Source organism: Terrapene carolina, unplaced genomic scaffold (genome assembly GCF_002925995.2).
Source record: "Terrapene carolina triunguis isolate 2854851 unplaced genomic scaffold, T_m_triunguis-2.0 Scaffold210, whole genome shotgun sequence".
NCBI lineage: Eukaryota > Metazoa > Chordata > Testudines > Emydidae > Terrapene > Terrapene triunguis.
Genome location: NW_020664561.1, coordinates 2,932,672 through 2,948,282, shown reverse-complemented (window position 1 = coordinate 2,948,282; position 15,611 = coordinate 2,932,672). Strand labels below are relative to the sequence as shown.

General features: G+C 57.1%; 1 protein-coding gene across 2 annotated transcripts in view; it reads left to right on the top strand.

The window, feature by feature from the left end:
- LOC113407220 (cysteine-rich protein 2) overlaps positions 1-15,296 on the top strand; it is a 61,079-nt gene extending 45,783 nt beyond the window's left edge. For both annotated transcript variants that reach the window (XM_026655433.1, XM_026655432.1), the window contains 6 exons: positions 5,845-5,902; positions 6,643-6,780; positions 10,100-10,168; positions 11,970-12,064; positions 13,928-13,985; positions 14,868-15,296. In XM_026655433.1, the coding sequence (XP_026511218.1) occupies positions 6,690-6,780; positions 10,100-10,168; positions 11,970-12,064; positions 13,928-13,985; positions 14,868-14,935 (381 nt within the window). In that variant the 5' untranslated portion in view covers positions 5,845-5,902; positions 6,643-6,689 and the 3' untranslated portion in view covers positions 14,936-15,296. The remainder of the gene's footprint in view (positions 1-5,844; positions 5,903-6,642; positions 6,781-10,099; positions 10,169-11,969; positions 12,065-13,927; positions 13,986-14,867) is intronic.
- Positions 15,297-15,611: the final 315 nt, after the last annotated feature.

Below are 15,611 nucleotides of genomic sequence, written 5' to 3'. Positions count from 1 at the left end.
CAGGCCCCATAGAGGAAAGTTCTTGATCCCAGCTGTGGCCCGGGGCTCCTGCGGGGAGGACGGACAGGGCTGTCATGGGCCGGGGCTCCCGCGGGGAAGATGGACAGGGCTGTCGTGGGTTGGGGCTCCCGTGGGGAGGACGGACAGGGCCGTCACCGGCCGGGGCTCCCGTGGGGAGGACGGACAGGGCTTTGCTGTTGTGACCTGAGGTGTAATCATTGGATGCGCTCAACATCAGGGAGGATCCTGGGCTAGCTCAGGCTTTTCCCTTTTGCATTGTCAGGGGTGCGGTGCTGGCACCTGTGCATGGCTTGCATTGTCCCAAAGCGTGGCGTGCTGGCACAAGTCCTTCCTGCCCACCTCTTTCGCTCTTGCTTGCTCTTTTGCTGACTGCTCCTCTGTTTAGAAACCCAGGACCCTGCCAGACCTCAAGCAGGACAGCCTGAGCCCAATGAATAACAGTCCCCAGGCAGTGAGGGACCCAAGAGCAGCCGCTCCTGCTCTCGGGCTGACCTAGGAGTCCTGGTTTCTGGGGGAAGTTCCTGGCTGTTTGGAGTTTGATCTGAACACTGAAATGGGAGGATGGGGGAGCAGGTCCTGTCAGCAATGACATTTGGTTGGTGGTGGGGAGCGCTTGGGGTACAGAGAGCCCAGGGGATGTTTGTGGCTGTCTTTTTATATTACTTTAATCTTTGCTTTTATATACACCGTGACCAAAGCTTGGGGCTGCGGAGTCCTTGATCTGTGTCTCAGTCTCTGGTCCTGGGATTGGGGGAAGAATGCTCCAGTACAGACATGTTCTTCATCCCCCTCCCTAGCGCAGACCCTGCCCATTTCTGGCGCTGCCACGCCTGCACTGCCACCTGGGGCTGGGTGGGGTCGATCACAGCTCCTTGCACCACTGCAGGAGAGGGTGTGGTAGCTGAGGCTTGAGGATGACTGGCAGAGCTGTTAGTGGGGCCCAAGTCTGCAATGGCAGGGGGTGATGCAGTTCAGCATGAGATGTGTTGGTGAGAAGCTGCGGGGGGAGGGAAGAGGGGCTTAGAAATGGGATAGTGAAGTACAGGGGGGATGGTAAAGAGCAGAATGGACCAGCAGGGGGTGCTGCAGGTCAAAGACAGGTATGTTGGGAGTGCGGAGCAGTGCTGGCAGAGCTGGGGTGCCGCACTGACTTCTAGTCAGACTTGTTCATTACTCCGTTTCAGGACATGCTGCAGCAAATAGAACAATTTTTGGGGTGTGAAATGTGTGCAAAATCTCAGTGCATTTAAACCAGCAAAGCAACATGGCACGCAAAGTGTCTTGCACCTCTGCCCCTGCCAGGAAGGCTGAGTGTCCAGTGCCTGGGAGGAGCAGAATGCTTCTGTTGGTGACTCACCCCAGAGGCATGTGCTTTGGTTCTCCAGTGTCCCATCTGGATGGGCCCAGGCCTTCCAGCGAATTCAGCCCCGGGGGATGCATTCCACATTTACCAAGGAGACAGACACATGGCAAGTTGACTTCCTTTTTGGTTCTGTGCAGAGCGGTTTGTGCTCAGCATCCCAGCCCTTGCAGAACCCAGCTGCCAGAGCCCACAGATACTTTCTCTTTTCTTTGACTCGCTTCCCACTGACTGGTGGGAAACTGCTGCCGGGAGCTGGAATAACATTATCTCCTGCCTGCTGGCTGTCCCAGCCCCTGTCCCCTCCCCTTCCAACCCCCCCAATCAATGGCAGTACACATGGCCCAGTCCTCGTGATAAGGGCATGACATAAGGAGGGGAAACTCTTGCTCCTTATCACTCTGTCCAGAGAGAAAACTGCTTTTCCTCTAAGCAATCAGCCCCTGTTTGATAATGTGAGCAGATAACTGCTCTGATGAGGCAAGCACCATAGCAACCGTGCCTGGAGAGGGACCCGAGGGGGGAATGGTATCATGGCCTCCTGGGGATGTTCTCTCTTTGCCTTGCTAGTGAGACTGGGGTGCAGCATGGAGGTGGGGGGAATGAGGGCAGCAGGGGGAGAGTGGCATGTATAAAGGGCTTTATTGATATGATTCGGGGATGGATGTGTTGTGCATGAGTGAGTTATGCATGGTCTCAAATGCAGGCTGATAATACCTTATCCCAGTCCTTACCCCTGCACATGCCGCTATGTTGCAGAAAAGTTATTTAGAAACTTTGAGGAGATTTTTTTGTTTGTTTTAAATGGACTGGCCCCACTCTGCCTTCAAGATCACTGGGAATTGCAGAGATTTGGGGAGGGGTTTTCATTCCATACGTTTTCAAACAGGACTTTTTTTTTTTTTAACCTTTGAAATTTTCAGCTGAATCTTTTATTGGTTTTCTTTGTGTTTGTTTCAAAAGAAATGCATTTGGAAAATATCCCACTGTGTGACTAAACTGACCAATCGGAAATTAAAATACCCCAAAATCAATTAAGACAGATGAGCACCAAAAAATGAAGCTATGTTGCGGCTCCACAGGCTGCACAGCAAAGGGTGACCAAATTCAAAACAGAGAGCTGGAGCTATGGACATTCTGCCTGCTGATAATCAGGCCAATTAGTTAGGGGTCTATATACGGATTTAGGTGTCTCGCTTTAAGCACCAAAGCTTGAAAATCTGACCTCTGTTTATATATACAAACTCCCCATCTCCAAGTCTAAAAGTATTATAGTAATAATACAATCTGAACTCCACAGTAGATGGAAATCACTTAAAATAAATGGTCCAGTCTTGCCAGGATGACGCAGTTTGGCTCCCAAGACCTTAAATAATCCCCCAAAATAAGCATATAAACAAGAGAAGTCCAACCCGCAGAATACGTTAAAAAGCAAAATTATATGTTACCGGATCCTTGTGTCATGTTGCAGAGTTTCTGCTCTGAGAGCCTGTTGAGCTGAACTGCCCGTGGGTTCTGGTGTGCCCTCTCTTTCATGTGGTTATTTTATGGTGTAATTGAATTCTTTTGGGAGATACGTAAACATGAAACCCCCAGAATATTCACTGAAGTGAACGCCCGGGGCTGTGTATTTAGAGTGTTAGTTATTGAAATGGATGCTCTGCTCAGCTCTGGATTCAGCTGCGTGTAGCCCCGGGGTACCTGAAGGAGGGCACAAGGTGCCAGTGACAGCCCTGTTACATTTGGTTCAGTTAGTGCTTTGTGGCAGGTCTCTGATTCACTGGAGGGGGACTCCACAATTCCAGCACGGGGGGCTGGGCGGGGTGGGCCGAGCCATCTATGGGTCTGTATGGGTTACCAGTGGTGAGTTTGTGTTATGGGTCCCTCTCAGTGTTGATCCACACGGTATATTAGTCTGTAACAGCCCTTAGTGACAGGGGCTTGGTTCTTGAGCTCAAGCTGTAGCCGTTCATGCTTCCAGCTCTGGATTTCTGTGGTTCGGTCCCCTGGTGTGATGACCATCACATGCTCACCGCAGACAGGGGGATGTAAACCTGATAAATCTATCTAGGGCCGTACAAGGTCCCCTCCGTCACCACAGTATCTGAGCACCTCAGTCTTCAATGCGTTTGTCCTCACAACCGCCCGGTGGGGCAGGGCAGTGCTGTTATCCCATTGTACAGGTGGGAAACTAAGGCACAAAGTGACTAGCCCAAGGTCATGCAGGGAGTCTGGGGCAGGGCAGGAATTGAACCTGGGTGTCTCGAGTCCCAGGATAGTGCTGTAACTGCTGGGCTATCGGAAAGGAAAGCTGGCGGGCTATTGGTGTTACTCTAGATCAGGGGTGGGCAAACTTTTTGGCCTGAGGGCCACATCTGGGTATGGAAATTGTACAGTAACTCCTCACTTAGTCGTCCCGGTTAACGTTGTTTCGTTGTTACGTTGCTGATCAATTAGGGAACATGCTCGTTTAAAGTTGTACAATGCTCCCGTCTAACGTCGTTTGGCAGCCGCCTGCTTTGTCTATTGCTTGCAGGAAGAGCAGCCCGTTGCAGCTAGCTGGTGGGGGCTTGGAACCAGGGTGGACCGGCAGCCCCCCATCAGCTCCCCCTATCAGCTCCCCGCTCCCCTAAATTCCCTGTGAGGCAGCTGCCCAGCAGGCTAGCAATTGCAGCTGTCCCTCCTCCCACTGCAATGTGCTGCTCCTGCCCTCTGCCTTGGAGCTGCTCCCCGAGACTCCTGCTTGCTGTGCAGGGGGGAGGGAAGGAAGAGGGGGGCTAATGTCAGGGGTCCCCCTCCACCCTGCTCCTGCACCCCACTTACCCCAGCTTCCATAGAGCAGGGGGGACACACCAGGGCTCAGGACGGAGGGAGCTTGCAGCAGCTGCGGGTCTCAGCAAGCTGATCTAATTAACAAGGCAGTGTACTTAAAGGGGAAATGTGCATATCTGTCGGTGTGTGTGTCTGTCTGTGATGTCTCCCCTCCCTCCATTCCTGCTGCCTTGCAGAGTGAGAGAGTTAACCCTTGAGGGCTCAGCCAATTGCTAGTTCATCATTTAGCAATAAAGGAAATATCCCACCCTCTGACTCCTCCACCTCAACCAAGCTTCACAGTCATCATCACTGTGCACCAGTATTAAATTGTTTAAAACTTATACTCTCTATGTGTGTGTGTGTGTGTGTGTGTGTGTATGTACAGCACTTTTGTCTGGTGAAAAAAATTTCCCTGGAACCTAACTCCCTCATTTACATTAATTCTTATGGGGAAATTGGATTCGCTTAACATCGTTTCGCTTAAAGTCGCATTTTTCAGGAACATAACTACAATGTTAAGTGAGGAGTTACTGTATGGCGGGCCATGAATGCTCACGAAATTGGGGTTGGGGCGCAGGAGGGAGTGAGGGCTCTGGTTGGTGGTGCGGACTCTGGGGTGGGGCCAGAAATGAGGAGTTCAGGGTGTGGGAGGGGGCTCTGGCTGAGGCAAGGTCCTGGAGTGCAGGAGGGTGAGGGCTCCGGCTGGGGGTGGGGCTGGGGTTGAGCGGTTTGGGGTGCAGAAGGGTGCTCCGGTCTGGGATCAAGGGGTTCGGAGGGTGGGAGGGGGATCAGGGCTGGGGCAGTGGATTGGGACAGGGGGGGCGCTCAGGGGTGCAGGCTCCGGGTGGCGCTTACCTCAAGCAGCTCCCGGAAGCAGCGGCATGTCCCCCCTCCGGGTCCTACACGGAGGCGCGGCCAGGCGGCTCAGCGCACTGCCCCATCCACAGGTGCCGCCCCTGCAGCGCCTATTGGCCACAGTTCCCGGCCAATGGGTTGCGGGGGGCGGCACTTTGGGTGGGGGCAGCGAGTGGAGCCCCCTGGCTGCCTCTAAACATAGGAGCCGGAGAGGGGACATGCCACTGCTTCCCGGAACTGTGCGGAGCTGAGGCAGGCACGGGTGGAGCAGCTGCCAACCCCGCTCCTCGGCTGGTGCACAGGAGTGGGACAAGCCCCAGACCCTGCTCCCCAGCAGGAGCTCGAGGGCCGGATTAAATCGACGGGCAGGCTGGATGTGGCCCGCGGGCCGCTGTTTGCCCACCCCTGCTCTAGCTGAAGCTAATGGTGGGCAATGGGAGGTGTTCTTGGGCAGGGCTGGAGGTCTTTTGTGAGGAACATTGTACATAAGAGAGAGAGTGCAGTACCTCTTGCTGTGAAGTTCCCTCCCCTTTCCCAGAATGCTCTTCCTCTCTATATAAACTGTTTGACTGTTATGTGTAACAGAACTCCCTCAATGTTGGTCTACAAATTCATTCCCTTTTTGTCTCTTTGTGTATATTTTACAGACACTTAAGGAATGTAAGCTCCCGCCTCTCAGTAATGCCTGATATGGCGGCTAGTATGTCCCGGGGTTTGGTGTCTGGCACTAGAGATGCCAGGGGGAAAGCCCCTGCTAACCTCCATTCCTAATGCCCCTTCTCTCTCTCCCTCAGCATGACGGGAAGCCCTTCTGCCACAAGCCATGCTATGCAACATTGTTCGGACCAAAAGGTACGTATGCCTCCTGACCAGCCTCCCCTTCATATGAGAAATGGACGCCCAGAGGCAGAAAGATGAATGCTGCCCATTTTCAGGGCTGCAGTGATTCACGCAGCTATTCAGAGTACTTCTCCTATCCTAGGTTTTAACAGGAGAGTTTAGGGCCCTGACAACTGCCCCAGACTCAGAGCAGCACAGGCCAAAGCTGTGTGAGGGATTCTTCCAGGGGAATCCAAAGAGCCACCATCTCAGCGCTTCACAGCCCTAAACCCCACACTGAGCGGCTCCAGATCAGCAGTGAGTTCAGAGGAACTTGCTCTTCACAGAGCTGGAGGTTAGATGTTTCAGGGAAAAAGTCACGACAGCTCCCCTGCAAACCACAGGAAGGGCTGGTCACTCAGACAGCATCGCCTCCCAGGAGGTAAAATAGTCCCAGGAGAGAGCCACATGGGGCAGAGCTGTGGTGGTGACTAACTCCAGCTCGTGGACGGGAGAGGGGCCAGGAGGCCATTTGTAGTGTGCTGCAGACATGGCCCTTTCCCAGCTGTACATCTTGGGGAAGGTGCAGTGAGACGACGTGTCTCTGGGCCAGCAGAACAGGAGTCCTGGAGAGACTGGCGGCTCCAGCTGGAGCTGGGAGTGCAGGCTGGCCAAGGCTTGCCTTTCGTAATGGCCCTGTGCCCTGGGAGAGGAGGAAAGCCCACAGGGCGTCTTGGATCCAACAGCCTCAAACACTGATGCTCCCATTGCAGGTGTGAATATTGGTGGAGCTGGCTCCTATATCTATGAGAAGCCTCAGATGGAAGAGCAGCCGGCTCTGAGGCCCATTGAGCATGTTTCGAAGGTAGAAGAGAAGAAAGTCAGTGGTCCACCGAAGGGGCCCAGCAGAGGTGAGTGCCGAAGGGGACAAGAGGCTGGAAAGCCAGCATGGCTCTGCGCTCTGCTGTGAGAACCCTGCCAGCTGACCGGGGAACTCCGGCAAGGGGGGCAGATGAGGCAAGGGAGGGCCGGGTGGGGGCAGTAGCTAAGACTTCATGGCCCTTGTTCAGACCTGCACTTGGTGCCACTAGCTGCTGCGTAGCCAGGGACTTAGTGCAATGGCAGCGAAGTTCGGCTGTGAGTGGAATGAGGCACTGATGCGATTCTGGGTGCTCCCTCTGCTTTGCATGTACTTATTGGAATGACCACTAGGGGGCATCCATAGCACACAGTGCACATGTCACTGTGGGACTCTCCAGAAGGACCCTGTCACTCCAGATAGGAGCTGCTACAGCCTGCATTCAGGTAGATGTGGGTCCACACCATGGCCTGGATGATGGTACGGTGGGCCTGATTGTGCTCTGGTGGTGGTCTTTCCAGAGACTAGCCCATATGTCCCCGCTGACCCGACCCCCAAGGGCTGGGTCTAGGGTGACCAGATCACCCAGGTCAAATATCGGGACGCGGGGGGCGGAGCAAAAAAAAAAGAAGGCGGCAGAGCAAAAAAACACCCCCCCCCCCCCTTCCTTCTCCCTCCGCAAGCGCTGGAGGGAGGCCCTGGAGACGCAGGGGAGCACGGGGCCGGGGTGAGTGAGAGTCCGGCCTGGCCCCGAGCACTGGCAGGATTCAGTCGGGCGGTACCTGGAGGGGGAGTAAGGGGGCGGCCCGCGGGGCCAGGCGGCAGCTGTTCTCCCCACCTGGGCAGCGGGACTCGGGAGCAGCCGCTGCTGCAGCTCCTAGTGCCGCGGCTGGAGGAAGCGGCCATGGCGCTCGGCGGCTGCGGCTCTGGCGCCCGGACCCGAAACCCCCGAGCCCGGGCCTGTTGCGGGGACCCAGCAGCGCGCACGCTGCGCCCAGCCCCTGGCCAGTTGCGTCTGGGCTGCTGCCCAGCTGGTACAATCCCGCGGGCGGCCCCGGAGTGGGGGCAGCAGGCCCCAGCCCCCCTGTCCTGCTCAGGTCCCACAGGGAAACGAACGGGGCTGGGCTGCCGATGCCTCTGCCCCAGGGCCGCTGCAGGATTGCACCAGCTGGGCAGCCAGCCCAGACGCGACTGGCCAGGGGCTGGGCGCCCGCAGCGTGCGCGCTGCTGGGTCCCCGCAACAGGCCCGGGCTCAGGGAGTTTGGGCGCCAGAGCCGCAGCCGCCGAGCGCCATGGCCGCTTCCTCCCCCCGCGGCAGTAGGAGCTGCAGCAGCGGCTGCTCCCGAGTCCCACTGTCCAGGTGGGGAGAACAGCCGCTGCCACCTGGCCCCGTGGGCCGCCCCCCTACTCTCCCTCCAGGTACCGCCTGACTGAGTCCTGCCTGCGCTCGGCGCCAGGCCGGACTCTCACTCACCCCGGCCCTGCGCTCCCCCTGCATCTCCAGCGCTTGTGGAGGGAAGAGGAATGGCGTGCTTGGGGAAGAGGTGGGGATTTGGGGAGGGAGCCAATGGGGGAAGGAGGGAGCGGAGTCGGGGAGGGGGGGGGCGCGAGCCCTTCCGGGCTCTGGAGCCTTTGCTTGTTTGTCCAGTGTCCCGACCTAACATTGGTCGGGACGCGGGACAAACAAGCAAATATCGGGACGTCTGGTCACCCTAGCTGGGTCAGTGCTATAGTAGGGGGTTGAGCAGGTTTGAGCCCAGGGAGCATGTGTGTCCTCGCTGGCCTTGCTGAGCTGCTGAAAGAGCCCTTGCAGGATTGCCCTGTGTCCGTGCTAGCCCTGTTGGAAGCTGTTTCCAATGCGGTGCCCTTTGGGTACCTACCCCACAGTTCCTGGCAAAGCTCCCAGAAGCAGTGTGTTCTGGGGTAGCTCAGAAGGCACTAAGGGATAGTAACAGCAGGACTGTCAGAACTATATCAGCTTGTCCAGGTCCAGACTGGCATCAAACCAGTTCAGAGTGAAACCCCTTAGAGTGAGCTGGCTCATAGACCTGCTGAGAGCTCGTCTGCTCTGGCTGCTGCTGAGATGCTTATAAAGCAAATGTGACAAAGTCGTCGCATGGGGGTAGCCTGGCTGTTGCCAGTGAATATCCCCAGTGTGGATTCACCCACCCTTGGCCTGCCTGCCAGCTCTGAAAGCTAAAGTGCGTCACTGGGTTTGCTCCCGCAGAATTCTCCCAGGTGCCCTTGAAGGCCTATGTCTTCACTGCACCGTAACTCAAGCTTCATCCACGTGCACAAACCCTTAACCTGAGTGTAGTGGGGCTTGAACTCTAAGTGGCTAGCCCCTTGGGGGTACGGCTGCTGCTTGCATTAGTGCAGCTCATCAGCTGCTAACCTGATGCTGTGTGTCACTTGAATGTTGTTTCCCAGGGTGGCTTCTCTCGCTCAGTCTAACTGCAGTGAAGACGTACCCTCGGGGATTAAAGAGCATTGTGAGGAGCTCCTGCCTGAATTTTCTCACCCTCTGCCCTTGTTGTGCATCTGCCCCTCCACATCTTTCACCAGCCCTAGGTCTTTCTCCCCTCGCACGCTGCCCTGGCTGTCTCTCTCCCCAGCATCCCTAGCTGTGCATCTCCCATGCTGCAGCCCCCCCTTGTTAGCCCTGAGGGTGTTATCTCCATGTTCCACCCAACCTAATCTGCTTAACAGAAATGACCATGACCGTATGCTATTTGCAACAGAGCCGTCACTCAGTCACCGATGAGCTACCTCCCCCACCCCACCTTCAAAAGCAGATAATGACATGCGCCAATGGGCTGTGATCTCGTCTGGTGGAGGATGCAGGGCAGAAGGAAGGGCACTGTTTAATGCAGGCCCTACACTCATTAAAGAGACTGGGGACAGATCTACACTTAAAACGCTGCAGCGAAGATGCTACTACACCAATGGGAGCACGTCTCCCATCAGCGTAGTTAATCCACCTCCGTGAGAGGCGATAGCTCTGTCAACGGGAGAAGCTCTGCAGTCGATCTAGCACTGTCTACACCACATGTTAAGTTGGTATAATTGCAGCGCTCCTGGGGTGTGGATTTTTCACAACCCTGAGCGACGTAGTTACACCAGTGTACATTTAAAGCGTAGATCTGGCCTGGCTCTGATCTTTAATGGTAGCTTTAGCCTGTTGATTCTGCAGCGAATGAAAGCCCCCTTTTAAAGGCACGGTTCATTGTTGATTGCCAGCTGGAGATGGTGAGCTCTGAATGTAGCTGAAGAGAGGGCCCACAGGTGGTGCAGTAGCACTGGGGTGTGTGGGGGGGTCCACGTAGCTGATTTCTTTAGGATCCTAAAGAAACTCTTCTCCTGTCTTTCAGCCTCCAGTGTCACCACCTTCACCGGGGAGCCCAACATGTGCCCGCGCTGCGGCAAAAAAGTCTACTTCGGTAAGGACCGGGGCAGGCTGGCTCCCTCAGTGTTCCCTGCTTATGCCCCAGGGTCACTTGTTTGTACTGTGAGACGTTCCTAACAGAGATCAGGGCTAGGTGCTGCACATACACATAGGAAGAGAGAGGCCTTGCCCCACAGCACTTAGACTCGGTGGAAATGGCCAACAAAGAATTACTAGCCCTGTTTTACTGCTGGGAAGCTGAGGCCCAGAGAGGTTATGTGACCTGCCCAAGGTCGCATTCCAGCAGTGGAATCCAGGTCACTGGACTGAGACTTGGGAGCCTTAACCATAAGGCAGTCCTTCCTCTGCGGGAGGGTTTCAGCTGCTGATATGGGGAGCCTGGAGGATGTGACTGCTTCAGTGGAGGGGGTTGTGGGGCCTTTGGGGAGGAGGTATCTGGGAGGCTAAGTGTGGGTGAGTCTAAATTGGTTTAAAATCACATTTTTAGCTAAATCGATAAAACGCTCTAGGTAGAGGAACAGACTGTACAGGTAGTAACATGTTTACCTTCTAAATGGAATTGCACCACAACTAACAATAGGCATGTCTCCAACACACGTGCTCATACAGTCTCCCACGCAGAATTTGTAAGGCTGTTTGTAACAGTGCCATCTCATGACTTCCACTAATGTTACAAAGGTTTGGGCCACATTCTCTGAAGTCAGTGACATTCTGCCAACAGGGAATTTGGCTCTTTTGTTGCCTAGGTTAGTATTTACATGGTCCCCGGGAGGCGCTGGAGCTGTCACCTCCGAGGGCTGAATAGAGTACCGGGGGAGGCTGATTTTACCCCTTTGCTGCTGCTGTGGTTGGGTAGGAGACAGCTTTCATTAAGTCTCAGTATCACGCTCAGCAGCATGTCAGGGTATGGGTGCAGCTGACTCCCTCAAGGAAGAAGGAAAAGACCCTTCAGTAAAGGCCTAAGCTGTTCTTTGCAAAGGTTTCATGGGATGCTGGCAACACGTCAGCTCTCCAAGAGCAAAGCCTGCCCATGGAGAAGGTGTTGTGCGGACCCTCTCCACTGGAGGCCTGGTTCAAGAGCAGTCTGGCCCAGCCGTCACACTACTGCCAGCAGGTTTCCCTCTTGGCCATAGGCGCCGACTCCGTGGGTGCTCTGGGGCTGGAGCACCCATGGGGAAAAATTGGTGGGTGCTCTGCACCCACCGGCAGCTCCCCGCCCCAACTCACCTCTGCCTCCTCCCCTGAGCACGCCGCCGGGTCCTGCTTCTCCCCCCTTCCTCCCAGCACTTGTGCCACGAAACAGCTGTTTCGCACAGCAAGCCTGGGAGGGAGGGGGGAGAGGGGGAACACGGTGCCCTTGAGGGAGGAGGCGGGGCCAGGGCAGGGATTTGGGGAGGGGTTCAATAGGGGCAGGGAGGGGTGGAGTTGGGGCGGGGGTGGAGCCAGGGGGGCATGAGCACCGACTGGCACCAAAAAAAGTTGGCGCCTGTGCTCTTGGCTTGACCTAGACACGGGCTCTTTGGGCAGCAGGGCTAGGGGGTAGGAGCCTGGTAGCTGTGGGAGCTGTGTGTGAGCACTGAGGCTCTCTTGCCCCATGGCTAAGAAGGGGCAGTTCTCAGGTGAATGCTCCCCTAGTGTGGCCAACTGGGACATCTGCAAGATTTCCCACAATCCCTTGGGCGCCCCATCGGGGTGGTCTCAGCCTGCCTGTAGCTGTGCGGGTTGTTGCCAGGGGGCGAGCTCATGCTGTGGAAGCCCCGGCTCAGACATATTCACGCCAAGGCAGGGAATGAAGAGCTCCCACTGGAATATGTCCCTTCTTGTCTCTGCTCCAGCTGAGAAGGTGACTTCACTGGGGAAGGACTGGCACCGCCCCTGCCTGCGCTGCGAGCGCTGCGGCAAGACTCTGACCCCTGGCGGCCACGCGGAGGTAAGGACTGAGCACATGCTGTGATCTGTTTGCCCCATGTGTGCTCTGGTGCAGGCTTTCGCCGCAACCACCTCCCTCCCATCACACCTCCGCAGGAGACTCACACTGGTGCATGTGCATGTTCAAGCTAGCGAGGGATGGGGTTAGACCTCAGGACTGGATATTTCATTCTCCTACCCCTCTCCCGATTGCTGTCTTTGCAGCAGTAATGGCCCGTACCCCAGGGGGCAGTGTCTGGAGTTAGGCCGCACCCAGCTGTGATCCTGGGAGACCTGGTGTGACCCACATGATAAAGCTGATCACCCAGACAAGAGAAAGGGATATGTTGCGGGAGCTGGCCTCAGCTCTGGAGCAGAGTCCTTGCACCCCTGGCTAGCATCCCATCTGACCCTCCCACCTTATTTCACACACCTGCTGCTCAGCTGGGCACAGCCTCCTGCTTCTCACCCAGCTTGGCCAATGGCTTTTCCGCCTGTGACCTCTCCCCGGTCCTTGGTGCTCACTGCCCGCGCCTGGGGATCACCAGGGACTGCAGTGGCCACGGACCCCCAAGACAGAGTTAGTCATCTGAGCGCACTCTGGCTGGCTAATTGTCTGGTGGTTTGGGGACTCCAGGTGGCAGACCCAGGCCAGTAGCCAGAATCGTGTATGCCAACAGCCAGGCCTGGGCTCGTGCGGTGTAAAGGGATAAAAGCTGTACTGTAGCGGGTCCGTTCCCCCAGAGCTGATCTGTCGCGGCGTCTCCCATGCGCTAGGTGTGGTGAGAGTGGAGTGCTGGGCTACTGGGAGCAGTCCTGGGCCTCTGGTGGCCGGAAGGCTTTTACCTCTGCCTCCCCATTGTTGCTGGGGAAGATGGGGAACTTCAGACTCCAATCACTGTCTGCATCCAGACTCCAACCACCGCTGCAGGCCCTTCCACCCCTGACTGCTCCTGCTCTGACAGGTCCAAGGCCTTGGCCTCTCTCCTGGGAGGATGCCGCAGTCAGGCAGCATTTCTGGCCCTGCAGCATTGGAGGGGAGGGCTGCACAAAGGGCATGGCCTGTGTTGGACAGACACCTGTGTGCAGTGAGTAGACAATGCTCACGGCCTGCATGGCCATGTGGCAGCGGCTGCAGCAGGGGCAGGGCAGAGCCCCATGACGTTCTGATTCCCCCCCCCCCCCCCCCCGGGATGGTCTCACGGGAATAGCTGCACCCTGTAATCTCATCCCGGGGCTGGGGAGCCCTCCCCACATTTGTGAGCTGAGCACCTCTCCTGCCATCGCGTGCTCCAGCGATCCCAGGCGTGCCCACCAGAGGACAGACTGGATTTAAATGGAAAGCTGGGGCTGTTGGCTGGGGCAGCCCTGGCGGCTGGGGCCAGCCCTGGCTGCTGGAAGGCGAATGCGGACACGTGGGGGAGGTTCCCATTGCTCAGCGCTGCTGGACCGCTCGCAGCACAAAGGCTCTGTGGATCCAAGCGACGCAGGACATCAGTGAGATGGAGTGTGTGCTCTGTGCTCCAGGTGTGAGGGACTGTCTGTGCCATGGAGGGCGGGTTCCAGAGGCAGGTGGGCAGAGCGAGTGCTGCACTAGCAGGGAGACAGCAGCCCAGGCCTGGGGGCATTAGCGGAGCTGTCGGGGGGTCAGGGTTGTAGTAGCAAACCAGCCCCATGGGGAGCTTCAGGGCAATGCAAATTGAATGATGTCTCTCCAGGAGCCCCGTGCAGTTGGGGTGGGATGCTGGGGAGCCCCCCCCAATGCACTGCCGTGGCAGGGCTGTGCCCCGGGGAAGGGCATGGGTGAGTGGCCATCTGCATCGTGTTCTTCTGCATCTCTTGGGTTGGGTGGCACTGACGTGTGTCTTGCTTTGCCCCCTCATAGCACGACGAGCAGCCGTACTGCCACAAGCCCTGCTACGGGATCCTCTTTGGGCCAAAGGGTGAGTGTGCTGCACAGAACCGGAGCTGCTGGAGGAAGGGCAGGAAGTGTCCAGAGGCCAGAATGGAGGGTGGGGGAATGGGTTTTCCTCAATGAATCCCTAAGGAGAGGGGTAGGTGGGAGTGTAGGGAGAGGGAGGGGGCCATGGGGCACCTGTCAGCAGTGACTGGGCACGCTGCCTCTGCAGGATATTCTCCCATCCCCCCGGCTGGCCGTGCCGTGTATCGGTTTCTAGGGCCCTGCAGCAGATAGCCCAGGGGGGTACGTCGGGTGCCCCGGCACATCCAATACACCCAGAGGCTCCAGGAGGGAGGGCAGCCCTTTGCTAACTGCGCTACAGCCTTTGCCCCGGACGGGGAAGTGTTGTGGGGCCCGCACATGAAACCCGAGGCTTGCTGCGTTTTGGATCCCAGCCAGCAGAACACAGATTGAGCACAGTCCCCTAGCTCCCTCTAGGGGCCAGGGCCAGGGGGTGCATGGGGCTCAGCTGGGCAAGGATCCTCTGGCAACTTGGCGAGGGCCCTTATGCAAAAGTTTCACCTACTGCTCAGCCCCCACTTCTCCTTTGGCCCTTCCTGACTATCTGCTCCCCCCTTGGGTTCCCTATGCTCCCAGCCTGTGGAGCGGCGATGGGGCGTGGTTCCCTAATGTAGGAGGGCAGGCTGCTTGCACTACTGGATCCCAGGCAGGGATGGCCAGGCTCTTGGCCTTCCACTCACCCTCCTTCCCTTTTCTGACCTTCCCCATCCATTTGTCCCCGGCCTCCATGGCCGTATTGGCTGGGGCTCTGTGCAGCCCCCAGGCTAAGGGGAGGTATCTGCGCTCAGCACCCTGCCTGGCTGTCCTGGCCCTGCCCTTACGTGTGGCTCTTTCTCTGTTGCAGGAGTGAACACTGGAGCTGTTGGAAGTTACATCTACGATAAAGACCCCGAAGCAAAGGACCAGCCCTAAGGAGCTCGCTGCCTCCCTCCTGCCCGCCCGCCCGACACAGGCCACTCTCACTGCTCCCTCTTTCCTCAGCTCCCCTCTGTAGAAGTAGCTTAGCTCCAGGACGGCTAAGCCGTGCGCTGGAGCAACCCTGAGCCTGGCTGGCCACAGAGCTGTGCTCCCTGCTGTTTGTATTCTGGGCGGGGCAGTCCCGCCCTCTGGATTTTATAATATAATATAAGCTTTGATGTTAAAAACAGAAGTAGAAAGTGTCTCTGGTTGCTCCCAATGTGCCTGACTCTCCTGAGCTCTCCCATGGGGTTCCTTATCCCTCAGGCCCTCAGCCCCCTGCCAGCCATGGGATGGAGGCTTCCTGGGCATGACTGGAATGCGCTTGGCATTGCAGTTCATGGTAGCCCTGTCCAAGCGAGCCCATCGGCAAGCCCTGGATGATGTGCAGCCAGTGCAGGCTCCTGCTGCGCTGCAGGCTGGGACAAGCTCAGTCCCAGATCATCCATATCTAACAGCAGCTCCTTTCACCGCTGTGGTTCCAGTCGCAAGCAGGAGGACAGAGCTCGCCCCCCCAACCCCCCGGTAACATGGGGTGGGGGCGGGGAGAGCGTGGGTCCCCCAGGCTGGGTGCAGGGAGGAGTCACATGGGGGGATGTCACGTGGGGAGATCACATGCCCCCTTTAGCTG